General features: G+C 38.3%; 3 protein-coding genes across 4 annotated transcripts; 1 reads left to right on the forward strand and 2 right to left on the reverse strand.

Annotated features, from left to right (window-relative positions):
- Positions 1–163: 163 nt before the first annotated feature.
- On the reverse strand, positions 164–4,857 carry cdc42se2 (CDC42 small effector 2). 2 transcript variants are annotated; one of them, XM_030723743.1, is made up of 5 exons: positions 4,767–4,857; positions 2,476–2,722; positions 1,303–1,404; positions 1,136–1,214; positions 164–330 (listed from the first exon to the last, which is right to left on the reverse strand). In XM_030723743.1, exons 2-4 carry the CDS (start codon positions 2,527–2,529, stop codon positions 1,140–1,142), a joined length of 231 nt encoding a protein of 76 aa, XP_030579603.1. In that variant the 5' UTR covers positions 2,530–2,722; positions 4,767–4,857; the 3' UTR covers positions 164–330; positions 1,136–1,139. The 2 variants fall into 2 exon arrangements, with proteins under 2 accessions (XP_030579603.1, XP_030579612.1); XM_030723752.1 differs by having other exon boundaries at positions 2,476–2,719; positions 4,767–4,854.
- Positions 4,858–4,879: 22 nt separating this feature from the next.
- Positions 4,880–8,012, forward strand: LOC115776135 (60S ribosome subunit biogenesis protein NIP7 homolog). The gene is made up of 5 exons (XM_030723737.1): positions 4,880–5,021; positions 5,142–5,228; positions 5,312–5,450; positions 7,085–7,225; positions 7,778–8,012. Exons 1-5 carry the CDS (start codon positions 4,966–4,968, stop codon positions 7,895–7,897), a joined length of 543 nt encoding a protein of 180 aa, XP_030579597.1. The 5' UTR covers positions 4,880–4,965; the 3' UTR covers positions 7,898–8,012.
- Positions 8,013–8,361: 349 nt separating this feature from the next.
- On the reverse strand, positions 8,362–18,852 carry LOC115776095 (telomeric repeat-binding factor 2-like). Its single transcript, XM_030723725.1, has 14 exons — positions 18,513–18,852; positions 17,713–17,808; positions 17,122–17,243; positions 16,782–16,868; positions 16,249–16,389; positions 15,843–15,967; positions 13,913–14,446; positions 12,917–13,087; positions 12,682–12,765; positions 10,196–10,324; positions 9,975–10,109; positions 9,150–9,229; positions 9,017–9,060; positions 8,362–8,590 (listed from the first exon to the last, which is right to left on the reverse strand). The coding sequence occupies exons 1-14, from the start codon at positions 18,661–18,663 to the stop codon at positions 8,432–8,434; spliced, it is 2,058 nt and encodes a 685-aa protein (XP_030579585.1). The 5' UTR covers positions 18,664–18,852; the 3' UTR covers positions 8,362–8,431.

Below are 18,852 nucleotides of genomic sequence, written 5' to 3' on the forward strand. Positions count from 1 at the left end.
CAGCAAGTATCTTTGAAAATATTTTTCTCATGCATACACACAAGCATACATCTAACTGAGATTATGAGCTTTCTAAACCCTCTTCCCTACTCTTAAACAGTTATTCTTTACAGTGCAACAGTATGGCAGCAAATGGATAGCAGTGCTTTCATTAAAAAAAAAAAAAAAAAAAAAAAAAAAAAGGAATGGAAAAATAAAATATATACACATGTTTATCATTATGTTTAAAGCAGTAGTTTCATCTTTTGGTCCTGTGTCCTTTATGGACAGAACTGCTTATTGAAAATTCTTCCTCATAGCAACAACAGTAGTTTCCACAAGACTGAAGAGCTGTGGGAGGAACAGGTGGAACAAATGTTAGGATTTCAGCTGCTACTCACTGGAGAGGTGCCTTTGTGTGTATGTGTGTGTCTGTCAAGCTCAAATGACAAAATACTACACTTAGGGTTTTTTTTTTTGGGGGGGGGGGGGGGGGGTCCAATTTACTTTCACCTGCATTTTTTTCCCCAAAGATGTTTGATACTGTTGGGGTGAATCTGTCTAAGCACCTATGACAAAAAGCAACACGGTGCGGTGCAATGTCAGCAGTTAGCCAGTTAGCTTTGTCTTTGCCAATGTAACGACAGCCACACACATTAAAAAAAAAAAAAAAAAAAAAGATGTCAAATGAAAATGACTCATTATACTGACAGCTGTTCACAATGACAATTGGAGAGATTATACACAAAACAATACCATGCTGGTATACTATAAATATGCGCTTCACAGCATTTCTCCCATTTCCTCTCAAAAACCACACAAGGCAGGCCCTGCTGCTGTATGCAGGCTTGATTTGCCATCATTTGTTTTGACACTGCATGGGTGGAGTCAAGATGGGGACTTTTGATGTTTACAAGATAGTGTTAAAATTCTACCACTCGTGTGGGTTATAGCTCGAGCCCTGAGTCTAGAATTTCACACATCCTACCCCAAACTCTAATTATAATCTTTAAGTGAAAAATTGTTTTAAATAATAGACAAACGTAATTTTTTTAAACCAGTTTTAAACAGCTCCTTGCATGAAAACAAGCTTTGGGGTAGTGAAAAATTTGTGGCTAATGTCAGTTTCACTAAGAGACAACAAGGCATCCCTCACCTCGTTATAACTGAGAACCTTCAGAACTTGTATGCGCGTATCCTCCTTTTGATTTCATCTGGGCCTGAACTAAGTCCACCTATGGAAACACAGAAATGTTAACTGGCTCAAAACATGTTTATTTGAACATTCTGGGGAAAAAAAAAAAAAAAAAAAAAAAACCTTACTGATGCCAATCCCAGGCCCATGTCCCCTGAGCCTACATGTGTGGTATGAACAAAGTTTGTTGGTTCCCCAATCATGGAGCGATCGATCCGTCGCCGCCGTTTCTGAAAAGTAGCATAAAACTTTATTTAAACCTTGATATCACAAGTAGCCGTACCACAGTAGATATTTTTAAAGCAATTATTACTAATCACTGATGATGGAGAAGTGCACGTGTGAGTCAGAACCTAAATGTTTATCTATTTCCTTTCTAAACATTTGTTGCAGTGGATCGGCACTGAGGCAAAAGTAAAAAATGGATCATTTGTAATGTCTCTTTACAGACAATTCACTGCCACAGTAATAAGCTTTATTGAATATGCATCATCAATCCAGTGTTACTAAACTTACAACACACACAAAAAAGTTATTTCTATATTAGTCACACTGAGTAATCACTTTAAGCGCAAGCTGGAAAAAATAAACCTCTGTGTGAATACACCTCCAAATATTCTCAAGCTGTTCTCTGGGCAAATGAGACAAGTGGAATTTTTTTGAGAAAAAAAAAACAAAAACAAAAAAACCCCTACAGCACTATGTTTAGAGTGAAAAACAAGAGGGGGGGGGGGGGGGGGGGGGGGGGTACCAAATCTCATGCTATGGTTTGATGTTCAATCAAGACATCCCAGATATACTGATGAACTCAGACAGTTTTGTAAAGAGGAATGATCCAAATTCCCTCCTGATCACTGTGCACATCTGATGAGCAGCAACAAGAAATTTCTGATGGAGGTTTTTACTAATAAAGTAGCATTTATGAGTACTCAGGAGTTCATTTACAGTTTAAAGCCTTCCGTGTGAGTAATTACTTAGTGAGTTTAATAAAGACAAGAAAAGTACAAAGGTCTGTAGTCTGAATGCTTTTGTCTTTAGCAGTCATTAGTAATCGTTACAGACACCGTGGTCATTCCAAAGGGCTCAACAACTTAGGCGTACAGTGACAAAATTGATAAGGGTTATTATTGTGACAAACAGTTCCCTATTATAGTCAGTCTGCCTGCCAATCATTTGCAATTATGTGTTTAGCTGGATGAGTACTACTGTTTATTAAACTATATTCCGACTAGAAACCTTTAAAACAAGGCACCTTATATTAAGTAAATCAGTTCTTTCAAATTTGTTCATCTCATACTCACAGGCTGTGGCTGCTCTGCAATGCAGCAACTGAAACAAACCCAGAACTCAGTCATTCTGAGGCCAACGAAGAAGCCGCAGCAGTTTCCTCTCTCTGCTCAGACGTCTCTCTGCGCCTGTCTTCCTGTTCTGTGTTACCAGAGCCACAAACACACGCCGGAAACTGATGACAGGCACAGGCCAGTGGCTTCTTGGGGGTAAACCGTTGGCACGAAAACTCCTCTCCCAACTCAGGGCAGCACACACCTGCTGACATGTTAACAAATGAGAGAGGAAAAAAAATCTTAATCAAATGCCATTCAATTAACATATGTATCAGCAGCTTGTTTAGATCACTAGCTTTACTTCTATAGGAAGCAAATTCTGATGAAAAACTATTATTTGAAACGGCCTTTCTTGGAAGACTCCCACTCCTTGTATGTGGATGCCATCTTGCAGCTAATGACGTATTCTAAGGTTATTTTTGTTTTAAGAGTGAACTACAGACATGTACTGTATTTGAAATATGTTGGCTTCCTCAAAAAAAAAAAAAAGTCAGAAGTTTAAAAACTAAAAGCTAAGCAAATACGTTAGACATATTCAAATTTTAACTCTTCTTGCAACAAGTCTTATGACAAAGAAATTGGGTCTGAGCGTGCCATGTATTTCAACAGGCTGTACAGTGGCTCACTGTCACTTTTGTGGTTAATCTCTGGTTGTAACTCACTACCTGAATATAACCTTGGGCTGTGAGGTTAAATGAACAGCCCATGTTTCAGTTTTCAGCAGGTTGTTATTAGCACTGCCGCCTTGATAAGCTTTCCATTTTAATTAACGTCCCCCTGGACCTGAAATCGTCTAGTGGCTTATTTCGCTAATAGGACAGAGACAGAAAATGTGGAGCATCATTTGGGAAATAAATAAATAATGAAAATACCTCCACTGTTACTTGTTCAAAACGCTACTTTTTATTCTACAATGAAGTAAACATTTGCTTTTAGAAACACAAGGTGGTCTTGAAAGACAACTTTCAGTTTAAAGCTGTATGTATACATGTTAGGATGGTGAATGTTGCTGTGTAGACAGAAATGTCACTGTTTTCAGGACAAGTGGATTAATTAACTTGTGGTATTAGCCATAATATAGTAGTTTGTTTACAAGGTTCAAAGAAAATGCAGTTAAACATATATGATTCGCACAGTTGTTATAGTTAAATATACATCGAATTTTAGTTAAGTAAAAAAACAACAACTTAATATTGTGTACTTAAATTACCTAAAATAGTCTTAAAGTCAGCATCAGTCTTTGCCAATTTTCTCAAACGTGTCAACACAACTAGGGTGGGGAGGCGTCGGTGTACATCTGTTTTGGATGACTATATCAATGCGTGTCAACTCCCTTTATAAAGTGTAACTCCTATCCAAATATCACCCATATTAAAAGCCTAAACTAATACTCTAATTAATACCAAACATATTTTAAACATTAAAATGTAAACTGAAACGAGAAAACAACCCGAATAAACCTAATTAAAACATAAGACGTTTGTGTGTGGATGCAATTACACAGTACGATCAGATATTTCGAAATGTCATCTGTGAATGCCTTTTTTTTTCGGCAGCTCAGAAAGAAACAGTATAGGGCCTTCTGCCTGTCAAATAGGAGGTGACAGGAGGATCAAATGATCTGCCAAAAGCAAAGTGCTCACTTTGCTTCCCAGTCTAAAACACTGACTATGCAGCTGACGCCACACACCGCTGACACTCAGTGTAACTGAATCCTATTATCAAGAGTCGTAAAATGAGGGCAGAGGTGTTTAATGGTGATTCTAAACACATCCGGCATCCTTTAAGGATTACTAACTCCGCCTGTGATCTTGGATTACTCGAACCTAATAGGTATTTACAAACAAATCACCGTTATGTAACTTCGCCACGCTGCGGCAAAGACGCTTTACATGACCAGTCTGAGCACAGCTCCCATCTGGGTGCAGTTCAGCGCGACTACTACTGCTATTCCAGGGCTTCGGCATTGATCAGAACTGAACTGCTTTAGTCAATCGGGCGTAAGCGCTATCACATGCTAATACGGTTAGCTCTTAAGCTAAGGCTCCCTGGCTGCCGATAGCCGCGGGTTTGTGTTTTTTTCCACTGACAGCTAGCTGGCGGAGCTAACTCAGCCCGTTTTCGGAAACTGTGACTTCGTTGTTAAATTAAAGCAAAAGCTGAAACAAATGCAGGTTTGCGTAATTATTCCCAACCACTCTGTCAAGCTTTCTTTGTAAACTGTAAGTATTTTAAGTGAGAAAACTTACCAGCTACTGGCCGGGTTACCGGAGAAAACACCTCCCTCCGACTGAATGCTAAAGAAGGTAAAAAACCAGGAACTGTGGTCACTGTTTACGTCATGCGACTTCCGTTTTTACAGCGTGACGGCTTCCGTGTTGACCCCACGTTTTCTACTCATGTGAGATACGCTTATCCGCTGCTAATAATACGGATTATATAGTAAATATGAGGCCGCTGACAGAAGAAGAGACCAAAACGATGTTTGAGAAATTATCAAAATAGTGAGTGAACGGTTGCTGCGCCTTTTTTTGTCTTTAAAGGTTCAAGTTATACCAACATGTTTAGCCTGCCTGTTAGCTTATGCTGTGTATGAGTTATCCACGTGTTTTTTCTTGTAACAGCATTGGTGAAAACATAAAACTTCTAGTGGACCGACCAGACGGTGTTTACTGTTTTAGGCTGCACCATGACAGAGTCTACTATATGAGGTAATTGTGGATAAATAAACACGCATTTTTTGGGTAGCTGTCAGTACACGGAGGAATTAAGGCGTTTGGTTTTCTGTCCACAGTGAGAAAATCCTAAAGCTGGGCACCAACTTTTCCCGGGACAAACTCATATCAGTGGGTACGTGTTTTGGGAAGTTTACAAAGACCAAGAAGTTCCGTCTGCACATCACAGCCCTGGATTTCCTCGCTCCATATGCAAAGGTAACTACAATACACAGCCAAGTCCCTCCTACAAATATATCAACAGGGGTTGAAGTAAGATGGAGGAAATGAAGAAATGCGGGTATTACCTAAGTCCTCTCCAGTATTTGCTCAAATCTCAATAATGTGAGATAATACCTGCACCACTAGATCATCTTCCAGAAGGGCTCTGGAAAGGTTACAAGAAAATCAGTGTTGAGGGTTGGAATGAACCACGTGTTTAGATTAGTGACATATGACATGCAGAAATTGTTTTTCACCGGTAAAGACAGCTATACAGGTGGGGAATCAGAATATTCAATCAGAAATAAAAACAGTATTGAAGATTGGCAAACACTGGCCATGATTTTCAGGATCATCTGCGGCCCTGTGTCTTATTACAGATTTATTGGTTGAAAAGTGGTGCTACACAAGCGTTTAAACATAGCTTTATGTTTAAACATATATTTCAAAGTGTAAAGTGTTCATGATTCATAGTTATTGATACATATATCACTTGAATGCTGCAATTGTTAATTATTTTAATTATAATATGCTGAGGAGCTTGTCTTATAATAATGCAATTTATTCGCAAAAAAATTAAAACTGAAGTTTTAAAACAAATGGTATCAAGCAGAAAGAACAATATTTCCAAAAATATTGTAGAACCCGAAAGTAGTATAACCCACCCTTGTGGTAGAGGTTTTATTACTGTGCTGGCAAAGTGTATCACCTACATAATTCATGATTTCTTTTGTTTGTTTTAACGTCTGGTCCATTTACTACTAACCAGATAAATTAAATCTTTATTATGAGACAGCTCATTGATGTTTACACCTACATACAGTCTCAAGTGAGTTCATTTGGACATGCTTCTTGAGGCATTTCACTGTGGGTTTGTACTTGTAAACAGGAAATGGCTGTTAAATTCTTTCTTTTCTTTTTTTTCCATCTCCATCTCATTACACCAGGTTGACTTGCACCAAGAGGGGGAAAAAAATGTTTGCATTTGACTCTGAAGTATTTGTGAGCGCCACACATTCTCACTACTCCATTTTTTTTTTTTTTTTTTTTTACAAATAGCAGTTTATATGTGGGAAGAGTTGTATCTGTTCACAAGTCTGCCTCCTGATTCACATCTTATTTATATGGATATTTTGTTTTTCTTTTTTGTTATTTGGAGATCCTAAGACTGCAAGAAATTATATTAACCCACTTATAAAGCTACCCTGTATGCTACAATGCATTTGCACCAGTTATTTGGTGGAACTGGTAAACATTTGATATTATGACAGTCCTGCTTCAGTTGTAGATTACTGTGTGCGCTTTTCAGTCTCTCCTGGGGTCTACCTTCAGTAATGAACTGTGTTCAGAATAAGTGGGAAGTAGCAATGTTTGTGCTTAAAAATTCAAGACTTTCTTTCCCCTGATTGTTCAAACTCAAGAACCCACTGTGACACAGGTGTCAGTTTAACATGTTCTGGAAAATTTCTATAATAAATTTTAAATTAAATATATTAGAAATTCTGAATAAATTTTCCTTCAATGAGAAATGGGTGTGGGCTCTTACATTAATCTGAGTTACTGTCATATTAGACACATTGATTCATGTATGAATAACATTGTTATTATTCTTGAATTTCTTGCATCTTCAGTTTAAGGTGTGGGTGAAACCTGGAGCCGAGCAGTCTTTCCTGTATGGGAACCACGTGCTAAAATCTGGCCTTGGTAGAATCACTGAAAACACTATGCAGTATCAAGGAGTTGTGGTTTACTCCATGGCAGATGTACCCCTGGTAAGTCCTTTAAAGTTTGCTCTTTTTTTGTCACTCTGTTGCACTGTGCTCACAGTACACTAAAGACATGTATTTCTGCTGGAGAGCTCCTTCAGTGACAGACTGCTGCATCCCAAATGCACAAAGGAGCGTTACCGCAGATCCTTCCTCCCAGCAGCTGTAAGACTTTATAACCATCACTGCTCCCAACAAAAACCACAATAGCCTACACAATGTAGGATAATATATAATATACTGTAAATAGTCCGGCACATCATGCACATTGTATATAGTGTTATTATTATTAGTAGTATTAAGGTTAATATTGTTTGTTGATTTTATATATATATTCTTTTCTTAATAGTGTGAATTATTATATCTTTATTTATATTTATAATAACTGCGGCTGCTGTTACACCCAAATTTCCCCTCTGTGGGACAATAAAGGCTGTTTCTTCTTCTTCTCATGCTGGAAAACAGAGCACATATTGTGTGCAGCCATGTTAGTCACTCGTGTACTAAAAAGAGACTAACTTAAGGTTATATATGAACTGGTTGTGTTTTTATCTTCAGGGTTTTGGTGTGGCGGCAAAGTCTACGCAGGAGTGTCGTCGAGTGGACCCCATGTCCATTGTTGTGTTCCACCAGGCTGATGTGGGAGAGTTCATAAGGAATGAGGACACATTAACATAAAGATGCAGAAACAAGTGGACAGTTAAACATTTTATTTTCAACCGTAAGATTTACTGAATTCACACAGCTTCATAATTTACCTGCTTGGTTTGAATAAAACATTTTATGTTGACGAGACCTGATCAAAGTGCCTACTTGAACAGTTACACCTGGAACACTTTTCCCTACAATCCAGGGACTAAAACAAACCACCTGTCTTGACTCACTTCTGCCATTTGCAGGATTTCCTGGTATGCCCCCTCCCCCGTTGTATTAATGAAAGGGTTTTGTTTTTGTATGCATGTCTTTTGTAACTTGGATCTTCAAATAAATCCTTTATCATTTTCAGTCTGAGTGAGCTTGCTCTATAGGACTAGAGTGAAGATGCATTAATCAGTACTGCTGCAGTTTGGTTGTTTCTTTATGAAAAAGGGAAATAATCTTTGAGTCATGAACACTGAACTTGTAAAGTGTCTTTTAAAAGGATTAACGGGTCATTTAAGAAACCAAAATAAAGGAAAGCAGATGGGATAAAATGATCTAAGCTTTGGTGAGTCAGACCATATTTAACTTTTTCATCGTTCTCCATCTGTCCTTCAGGTTGATGTTCGTTCGATCCTTGAAGCCGTAATATGCCTTTATTTTAGTCCAGTTGCCCTCTCCGAATATTCTGACCCCATCTTTTAACTTCTGTGTTTCACTCTCCGTCCACTTCTGCAACAAGACCGTAAGATGACAGTTACAGCGTGACAGCATTTTAGTCCAAGTTGTTCATTCTAATGCAAGTAAATGACTAAACCGAGTAGCGTGTTCATTGCAGGAACTCAAACTGGTAGGCAGGTTCAAAAGCAGCTTTTCTTGTGTGCAAAAGCAGCATGCAAATATATCCATTTAATGGAGATGCCTGTATTGAAGAAGGAGTTCAGCATAATCTGGTACTTTTGAAATCACTTTGGTTTACAGCACTTAATATTGGTTGTCCTGGATGTTCAGTTAAAACAACAAACAAACAAACAAAACACTAGTCATCTGTCTCTTTTTTTCCCAGTTGAATAATTCACACATTTATGTGACAAAGGCAGTTAAATACAAATATCACATCCACACGAAATCACAGTGACCTGTTTTTGCTGTGCTTACCTTTTTCTGATGGCCTGAATTTGAAGCTGTGCTCATGTTTGAGTCTTGGAGGGAGGAAAAAAAAAATAGATAAAATTGTTATTAACATTAACACCATGAACTCAACTTGCATATTTGATGAAATACTACATACTGCTCTTTGTAGAGGTAAAATACAACTCTTCATTGCTCCACACGTCCTTGCTTTCTTTTGCATTATTGTACAGCTGCTTCCTGTGAACAAGTGCCAGATTTTATTTAGGTTTGCCAAAATGATTAAGCATAACTACATAAGATCAAATTTTAAAATGATTAGAGCCATTAATCAAATCTGGTGGGTGTGTTTTTGTAATAATCACATTTAAAAATCAGTCGTTTAAGTAAAATACTAATTAATCTAAAAAAAACCTGGAGCATCATTAAGCATTAATAATTCAAAAATAGTAAAATTTAATATATTCCATATTTATTGCACATGAAGTGAAACATTTCAAGGCTTTTTTAAAAATTATGGCTTATAACTGATGAATATCAGAAATCCAGTATCTCAAATTATTAAAATATTTTCTAAGATCAATCAGAAAAGGATTTACAAAACTGAAATGTAAAGTATGTTAATTTATATACTCAACACTTGTTTGGGACTCAAAAATTATGAATTACTACATCAGTGCGGTGTGGCATGGAGGTGATCAGTTTGTGCAACTGCTGAGGTGTTGTCAAAGCCCAGGCTGCTTTTGGGTCAGGCAAGTTGGCTGGTCGATTGATCCCAGCAATAACATCAGAAAATCATTTGCTAGTAGTTTTTGGCACTGAGGGCAGGTGCTAAGTCCTGCTGGAAAAGGAAACCACCATTTCCAGATGGAAGCAGGAAGGGGTCTAAAAATCTTCTGGTGGGGGGCTGCGTTAACTTTGGGCTTGATAGAAGGGAACCAACTGCCACCTGCACTAGTTTCTCATAGTTCCTGGTGTTACTAACCATTTAGAAGAGGAAACGGTTTGAGCAGAGTCCTTGTGAGGAGTGGAGCTCGTTTGTGGGACGGGATGAGAAGGGACCGGCGAGCTCTCCATCGAAGAGTCTGTAATATGAAAGTCATCCACAACATCTGGATTCCTGCATTATTAAATAAAACTGGTCAAATATCAATCATTAAACACTTATCTAGAATAATAATATCAAATTAATGATTCTGGTGTTACACTTGGTTGTTCGCAGAATCACTGCACAGTTGCTCATGAGGCTTTTGCACCGGAGTTTTACTGAGGGTCACAGGCTCCTGTGGGTCTTCCTCGCTGTCTGATGGTAACTGTTTTGACGTTTTAGATTTTCTGTGTGATGAGCAAAAACTCAGTGATTATCTATCAAAGGAGATTGAGTCATTGTTGATTAAAATTATGTTTTACTCTTTATTTCTGGAGATTAATAGCCATGTTTCCAACTGTAAAAGGAACTGCACAATAACTGTAGAAAAATAAAAATGAGTGAAAAACTTTGATTGCAAAATGCTAAATCAATACTGATGCTTTAAGTTATCTGGTTTAAATCTTGTACATTGTGGTATTAAGTAAGAAGTGCCTGGTTTTCTCCATAGGCTACCAATGATGTTCCCAGCTTTAAACAAAGCACACAAAATAAACTTTTGAATAGACAACCTCTTCATACATACAGAGCAAAATAGGTGTGAGAAGAATACACTATTTGTTGTACACTATTTGATCAGGCCTCGAAGCATGATGCAGATACAGAGACCTAAAAGCACCAAGAATTAGGGGAAAGATGAGAAAAGCTGAAATTTTTGTCTTCTGATGCAATCAGAGTGACAACCAGGTGGGAGCCAATCACACTCAGCTGAGTGCCCTTAAAGGCAGAAGCACAGATATTTACAACTCTGTGCTACAAAAGAATCACAGTGAAGCAACACAACCCAGATGCTGATCAGCCACCCGCACCAGATACAATATCAAAATGCAAGAACAGATGAATACTGCAGAAAATGATTAATCTGACGCTTTAGTGTACAGAGCGGTAAAATAAATATTTTAATTCCAGGTAATAATTTTTTTTGCTGGGAGCACTCTCAGTGCTGCTGTTTATTTCTAAGGTGATTGCTGCATATTAGAGCTTTGAAACTTTAAACTGGATCCATTTAAACATTTAAAGTTACTGTCCCACAGCCTAATAAAGGAGATGTGGAAATTGGTGGTCAAAATTAAATTATATGACTGACTGAACGGGTACTATTGGTGTTTGCTCTGTGTTTCCAGCAGTGTCAAAGAGACTCAGCAGCAGATTAGAATCAGGTACAACAAAATTTTATACATTTCCTAATCACCAAATTAATACACGTACATTCCCGTGACAGTGCAACACACAGTTGCACTTCATTCAGTGGCTTTAGTAAGGTACGGCTAAACAAACTGCACATATAAAGTGTATTTCCCCAGCAGAGAAGCTACATTGTGCTTAAAACATGCTGTAAATAAAACTTTTCAGCTGCAGATTCAGTGCTCTTTAAGGGTTTGAGAGTAAAGATTAAATATAAAAACAAAATTTAAGCATTGGCTTAGTCTACGTACAAATCTGATATGAGGTCTGCAGGTACTGTGTAGTTGTCCTGTTTCAGGATCATGAATGCTTACAGAACAATAAAACTACTTTCCCCACAGAGTTCCTGGAAGTTCCAGGAATAGTGATGCTATTTTCTGGAGAACTGATTAGTCAGCACTCAGCGATGTCATACCTGTTGATCTCTAATCTGGAACTGGTTCACGGCATAAGTTACCATTGCAATTTACCCCCAGTAAGAAGTGAGCCACCTTCAGTGGTGCAGACGCTGCCCCGATCCATCTGTCATGGTGACGAGGGAGCTGAGCGTAAAAGGGAAGCTGTCAATTTACTGGTCGATCTACGTCTCTACCCTCACTTATGGCCACAAGCTTTGGGTAGTGACCATAAGAATAAGATCGCAAATGCAAGCGGCAGAAATGAGCTTCCTCTGAAGGGTGGCTGGCCTCTCCCTTAGAAATAGGGTGAGGAGTGCAGCCATTCAGGAGGGGCTCAGAGTAGAGGAGCCAGTTGAGGTGACTCGGCCATCTGACTAGGATGTCTCCTGGGTGAGGTTTTCTGGGCATGTCCTACCTGTAGGAGGCCCGGGGTAGACCCAGCACATGCTAGATTGATTATATCTCGGCTGGCATGTGAACGCCTTGGGGTCCCTCTGGATGAGCTGGAGGAGGTGGCTGGGGAGAGGGAAGCCTGGGCTTCTCTGCTTAGGCTGCTGCCCCCACGACCCAGCCCCGAATAAGTGGAAGAAAATGGATGGATGGACTCTTGAGTCTATTCAGTTTAATTTTATTTATATAGCGCCAAATCACAACAGTCGCCTCAAGGGGCATATATACATTACTATTAATTATTCCCAACAGTATGTTAAGCTATATATATTAAGATAATTGTTTGTGGGCCCTATACATTTTTGATAATGAGAATAAGAAAAGTACATTTTGAAATCTAAAAATATATAACTGTTTTTCATTTGTAAGAATATTTTCAATTTTTGTGTTTGAACAACCCACAGCAAACATGAGAAAAAGAAGTTACTGTTAAAATCCTTTAAAGTCCATATAGTGCATTTTTTACAACATGCCATGTTGATATATGGATGTTGTTGCATATACAGACTTACCTGCTGGATGAAGTATTTGACAGGTCATGGAGTTCCTCATCAGTAATTTCACTCTTGACATCTTTGGGACTTTGAAAAAATGCACTAATCAAAACAAAAACAAAGAGAGTAAGTTGATTATCTTAGATCCAAGATAACTGGGTGTTTTTTTTTTCTATTTGTTACATTTTTATTTTCCTGGACATATTCAGTCTATCTATTCATAACCCAAGATTCTGGTGTCATGTCTACTCACCATTTTGAATGGGAATGGCTGTTGAGTTGAGTAGAATCCTTGTGAGGAGTGGAGCTTGTTTGAGGGACAGGGTGAAGAGGGGACAGATTGGGGAAGATGATCATTGAAGGGTTGGAGAGCCTCTGTGGTTCTTCTTCACTGTCTGATAATAACTGTTTTGACTTGTAGTTTCTGTTAGACAAGAGTAATGTAAATGACTAGCCTGATAACTAATGCTATTTATCTGTGATTTTAGACATCAAAGTAATATAACAAAATGTAATTGTAATAAAAAATAAAGCGAACCACAACTAACAAAGCAACACTACTGATGCTTTACCTTAGCTGGTTGAGATCTACAGTAGTTTTAAAGAAAGTGGCAGTCTTTGCCTTCCCCATTGACTTCTCATTGCTAGTGTGTTCCCAGCTTAAAATTGAGAACTTAAATTTGCCTATTTTAAACAGAAATTTCTGACTGCTGTCTTCAAATATCCAAGACCTTGATTTGAATTCTCCTAGTCTTTGAAGCTGAGACCACTAACACAGCCTCCGCTTCACCAGCACTGAGTCTCTACATTAGGGAGAAGAAGGGGGAGGACATAAGAGAGGGTGGATTACATGGGGCTGTTAGGGACATCTTTTGGTTTTTTATGTCTGGGAGTTTGCTACAGTCTGCTTGGTTCTGAGTGACATAAATTACATCATCAGCCAGTGAGCATGAGGCTCTGTGCAGACGTCCATATGCCTGCCAATTTTTTGTGACTGTGTGATCTTGTCAGTAGAAACAATACATTACAGACCATTAACTACGCACACGGCCTTCAGCCAGACTTCAAAGAATTAAAACAGGATTGACTATTCATCCTTTGTGTCTGCGGTTGAGTCAACATCTGCAACAGAGTATAATGGCTGCCTTAACCAGCTCATTGTTAAAGGTATGTTGAACTGAGTAACTTTATATTATCAACAACAACAACAACAAATCTTTTCCTGGGAAAACAAAATAACAACAAGTACCTGCTGTCAGTTCTGTTGGTTCGTCTGCGGCGTTGTGGAATTGGTATGGCAACTTCTTGGTCAGTGACTGGGCACTGCACATCTCTTTTATTTGATAGAGCCAGTGTCTGTGATTCCTCTTCTAATCTGGCCTCAGTATCCAGTTCCTCTGAAACTTTTGAGAACTGTGAATTTGCCTGACTATCTGGTTCCATCACCAGCCGTGACACAGTGTAAAGCTGCCTGCTCCACGGCACAGAGGTTGTCTTTGAAAGTGAACTTCCCTGAGTTTGAGGAACATCTGTTTGTGGTGGTTGGTCTGCTGGTGAAACTTCCATGGGGCTGCCCGAGTCTCTCTGAAATAATATTTCCTGCTCTAAGTCCAGATTGGTGTCCATTTTAGGATCAGATGAGAGGTGCAGGTAAAGATCCTCCCTTTCCTGGTCCTCTGTCTCCACTTCTTCCTCCAGCTGAGAAAATGTTCTTTCATTTAAAACTGCAGCTAAGGCTCTGTAGGCCACTTCTAGCCTGGTTCTCTGGATAGTTGAATGTTTGCTGGAAATTAAGATACAGCCAAGAATAAAAGGGCTGAAAAGGGATAGCTGTTCACGTATACAACATATTCACACTCATTGGCCACTTTAATCGGAACACCTGTTAAGCTGCTTGTTAATGCAAATATCTAGTCAGCCAATCACAAGGCAGAAAGTCAGTACAATTAGACATTTTGACATGTCAAGAAAACCTGCTAAAGTTCAAACTGAGCATCAGAACGGTTAAAACCTGTGATTTTTAATTACATCATAGTCATTACGGCTCATGACACATCGCAATATACATAGGGCCTTGGAGGGCAGGTGGTGTCACCCAGTGGTTAGTGGGTGACACCACTCGCCTCTTCGCTGCTGCCTGCTCCTCAATTTTATTTACACCTTAGACACTGAGTGCTTTGCACACACACACACACACACACACACACACACACACACACACACACACACACACACACACCCAACCAGGTTGTTTTTCATTTTTCCCACTCTTTCAGGTGCTTTGTGTGTGTGCGCATATATCATTCTTAAAAATGATTTTAACAGGCACAGCAGCTGGTAAACGACTGTATGTCTCTACCTGTGCTCTGTCCCCTTATTTCTCCAATTTACTCCCCTTTTCCTTTTTTCCATTCTTGCTCTTTTCTTCCTGCCTGTCCAACCTGTCAATATCATATTACACTTGCACTTGTGTAAATAATAATAGAAATGATTAAATAAACAAAAGAAAAAAGAGCCTATAGAGAATTTATAGAGTTCTTCTTCTAAAAGCAAATATGTTTAGCACAACATTCAGATCATGATTCTGATTGCAAAAGAGGCCAGACAGGACAGGCTTTCATTTAGAAATTAAAAATGACCTACCCACAACAACAACAACAACAACAACAACAACAACAAAAGCCACTATGTTTGAGCAGGGTGAGCAAAGTAATAATAACAATTTAGGATTATATTGGAGTGCTTTGTGTAGCTGGTAACTGCATTAAAGGTAATAATTAAGGGACCTAATTGCTTCCAGTCATTAGATGATTTGATGATTCTGGTACTCCTTCAAACATCATAAAACTAACAACAAAGACCAATAATGGACATTTGTGTTAGATTTCCGAGGTGCAACCATCCTTTTACCACTGCTACCCAGTGATGACAGGGGGTAGATACAGAGTGTGCTACATGTCAATGGGACAAGTATGAAATCCCAGCATTAAAACAGCTCTAGGATAAAGTAATTAAAGGTAGTACTATAGAACAGCTCCAGTTTCACTGGCTCTGCCCTGAGTAACCCTGCCTCTCGCCCTATGACAGCTGAGATAGGCTCCAGCACCCCCTTTTCCCATTTAAAAAAAAATTTTTTTACTTAGCTTTTTTTCCAAATCAACTGAGGGAGAGACCCTTACCATGGCACAGACTGGACTGCGTTTACTTGTGGACTTGAGGAGGGGAGTGGTTGGGCTTGCTCATTAGCTCTACCTCCACTGTTGTGTTGCTCCTTAGTTTTCTCTTCAATAAGTTGCTTTGCAGCCTGGTAGACATACACAAAAATGATTTTAAAAAAAGGCTTTCGTGTCACATCCATGGTATTGTATTCATTTCATTTCGTGGACTAAACAAAATCACAAGCAAGTATTTCCTACTGATACCAAAGCAGATTTTGAAACTAAGGACATATCAGTAGTAAATAATTAAATATATTTCTTGTGCCAGTGACATGAAATTGAATAGCAATTATTATTTGTCAAAAATTTTAAATTTCATAATTCATTCAATATACACTAGAAAAAGTCTTAATCTATAGCATCATACCTTCTCGAGAAAAGGGCTGCTTACAGGGCAGAGGCTCTCGCAAAAAACCAGCATCTCGTTCTTGAACTGTCTAAAGTTGATTTGCTCGATTACTTCATGCTGTTTATTCTTCTTACTGATGAGACCCATAAAAAGCATCCTCTACACAGAACACAAAATGTTCAGCAATGTAAGATATGACATGCACCATAAATAATTTAGAATAACCAAAGACATTTTGCACAACTTGAAGTTGCTAAATACAAGTAAAATAGTCTGTTGATTTTCATTGTTAAAACTTTTAAACTGTCAAAAGTACAAGTCCATTTCTATGTCAGAAATGCATTATCTTCCACAAAAATTATTTAAGCAAGTACCCCTGCTCTTGTTGCTTTGTACGCAGCATTTTATACTATACATTCATTTTAACAGTGTAAATAGGGTAAAAATGACAATGTGAATAAAGTTACTGAGATGAAAGTTTAATGAAAACATAAATCACAGAAATTTTAATGTAATTTAGGGAAAATTGTGTTTCAATTTAGTAAACCCACCTTGCCATCCATCCTCTTGGTAAAGTGCTTGTTCAGAGCCTCTTCTGCTTTGTCAAATTTGCCGTTTTTAATAAAAAGCATTAAAATCTAAAGACAGAAACAAATTACCTCATTCATCTTTGTGAAAACAGTTTAACTTAAGGTGGAGTGAGCACATGTATTCATCTGCCACACACAAAGAGCTAGAGCCATGTGCGTGCGCACACGTACAGAGACTGGTTAGCAACATCATGTCATCCATAGATTTTGATTTAACAAAATAGGCTATCTGTATGCTTTTGTAAAAGGGACTGCAAAAGCTGATTACATGCATAAATTGAATATATGATGAAATGCTTACCATTTCTTTAATTGAAGTGCATACATTCTTGTAATCCTGTTGTGGGATACTGAACTTCTGGATCATATTTTCCAGCAATATTAGGGCTGATTCCAGAGGAGTTACTGACTGAGAAGAGAGGTCTGCAGGCAGAGAAAAACAAACAAACAAAAGAAAAATCATTCTTCTTAGTGCTTATTCGCAATGTAAAAAAAGGACTACATCAGTGCACATGTAACTACTATTTTGGAGAAAGCTGCCATTTGTTTCTGGTTATTCTTAGTATTTCTGTATGCTAAGAATAACCAGCATATTCTTAGCAATGTGCCATGTGCAATGTTCCAATGTGCATTGGAAATTGCACATTGGAACACTGCAATTTCCAATGTGTGAACTTGTTCACCCACATGGCAATAAACTTCATTCATTCATTCATTCATTCATTCATTATGCTAAATATGGCAAAACTCAGTTTCATTCTGAATTTTGATAAATTATCATGCAATCTTCATTCACACTGGACTGAAATGTGTTTAATTGTGACACTACATGGCACCATGAGTCAGACTGACAAGAGATGTGTGATGATGAATGGATTAATGTTGATCTTACCAAGCTTTTCACCCTCATTTATCCGGGAAAGAAACTGCCACACTTGAATCTTTTGTGACATGAGATCAGTGCGCTCATAAGGACGTGCCAAGACACCTGTAACAAAGCAATGAAAAGGCTTCAAAAATGAATATTTACGGGGGGGAAAAAAATCACGAATAAAAGAGAAGTATATCTGGTTAAACACTGTTATTTATATCAACTGATTAATCTAAAGTCACCTGAAAGGGAAGGGAGGAATGGAGGGGTGAATGGATGGATAGATAGATACTTTATTGATCCCACAAGGGAAATTAGCGTTACCACAGCAGCAATTCTAGCAGCTAAAGAATTCTAGCACTGAAAGAACAAAAATAGTATAATCGACAATAAAAACAACATAATTAAAAGTATCACAATGCTGCCATAAATCAGTCAACATATGGGAAATGTAGGACAAATACTGCCATAAACAAACACATTACAATTAATCCAACATATGACTAAAAATCAAATGCAAACTACATTTGGATTAAGTTACTTGGTGGTTCAGTAGTCGTGCATTTCACTTTCTAGTTCAGTCAACTTTTTGCTGTTAACAAACGACCCTTGGAGTTCTGTCAGCTTGGTTTAAATGTTTCCCCAAACTGTAACGCTAAGGCCTGCTAAGTTCAAGAGCTTGATACTTTGACATATATAGCACACAACTGATGTGGATCTGTGAGACAGTTTTATACTGTCTATCGTGGTAGTAAGTTAGAAAAATAAATGCAGTTCTGATAACCGCAGAGTCAAAACACAGTGAGCCGGTTGTTACTTACTGTCGAGTACCTTTGTAATGGCACAGCAATCCTCGTATTGTTCCTTTCGAAAGAACTCTAGCGCCAAAAACAAATAATAATCTAACAGCCAGCGGTTCACGACGGACTCAGTTTGGAGACTGTTAACAATTTCTTTTGCCGCCATATCCATTGAAGGCAGCGGGGTTATTGATCTCCGAGTTTAGCTTGTCAGGCAGCGCTTCATTACGATTATTCAGTGCCAAAACTCAGCAAAGGCGTAAGAAAATACACACAAAATGTTCATAGAGGCCAAAACTAAGCTCACGCAATTCAAGAAAACAATAGATGATAAAATGTTACGGACTGCACTCCTTGAAAT

Source organism: Archocentrus centrarchus, chromosome 3 (genome assembly GCF_007364275.1).
Source record: "Archocentrus centrarchus isolate MPI-CPG fArcCen1 chromosome 3, fArcCen1, whole genome shotgun sequence".
Lineage (NCBI taxonomy): Eukaryota > Metazoa > Chordata > Actinopteri > Cichliformes > Cichlidae > Archocentrus > Archocentrus centrarchus.

What these genes read in the sequence shown, in the direction of transcription:
- cdc42se2 (XM_030723743.1), bottom strand. Translation starts at nt 2,529, where the DNA reads ATGACTGAGTTCTGGGTTTGTTTCAGTTGCTGCATTGCAGAGCAGCCA. An exon ending in TTGCAGAGCAGCCACAGCCT is followed by an intron (nt 1,405 to 2,475) that starts GTGAGTATGAGA and finishes GCTACTTTTCAG; the next exon opens with AAACGGCGGCGACGGATCGA. An exon ending in TGGGCCTGGGATTGGCATCA is followed by an intron (nt 1,215 to 1,302) that starts GTAAGGTTTTTT and finishes GTGTTTCCATAG; the next exon opens with GTGGACTTAGTTCAGGCCCA.
- LOC115776135 (XM_030723737.1), top strand. Translation starts at nt 4,966, where the DNA reads ATGAGGCCGCTGACAGAAGAAGAGACCAAAACGATGTTTGAGAAATTA. An exon ending in TCCTCGCTCCATATGCAAAG is followed by an intron (nt 5,451 to 7,084) that starts GTAACTACAATA and finishes TTGCATCTTCAG; the next exon opens with TTTAAGGTGTGGGTGAAACC. An exon ending in CCATGGCAGATGTACCCCTG is followed by an intron (nt 7,226 to 7,777) that starts GTAAGTCCTTTA and finishes TTTTATCTTCAG; the next exon opens with GGTTTTGGTGTGGCGGCAAA.
- LOC115776095 (XM_030723725.1), bottom strand. Translation starts at nt 18,663, where the DNA reads ATGGATATGGCGGCAAAAGAAATTGTTAACAGTCTCCAAACTGAGTCC. An exon ending in CATTACAAAGGTACTCGACA is followed by an intron (nt 17,809 to 18,512) that starts GTAAGTAACAAC and finishes GCTTTGTTACAG; the next exon opens with GTGTCTTGGCACGTCCTTAT. An exon ending in ACCAACAGAACTGACAGCAG is followed by an intron (nt 13,088 to 13,912) that starts GTACTTGTTGTT and finishes CTTGTCTAACAG; the next exon opens with AAACTACAAGTCAAAACAGT.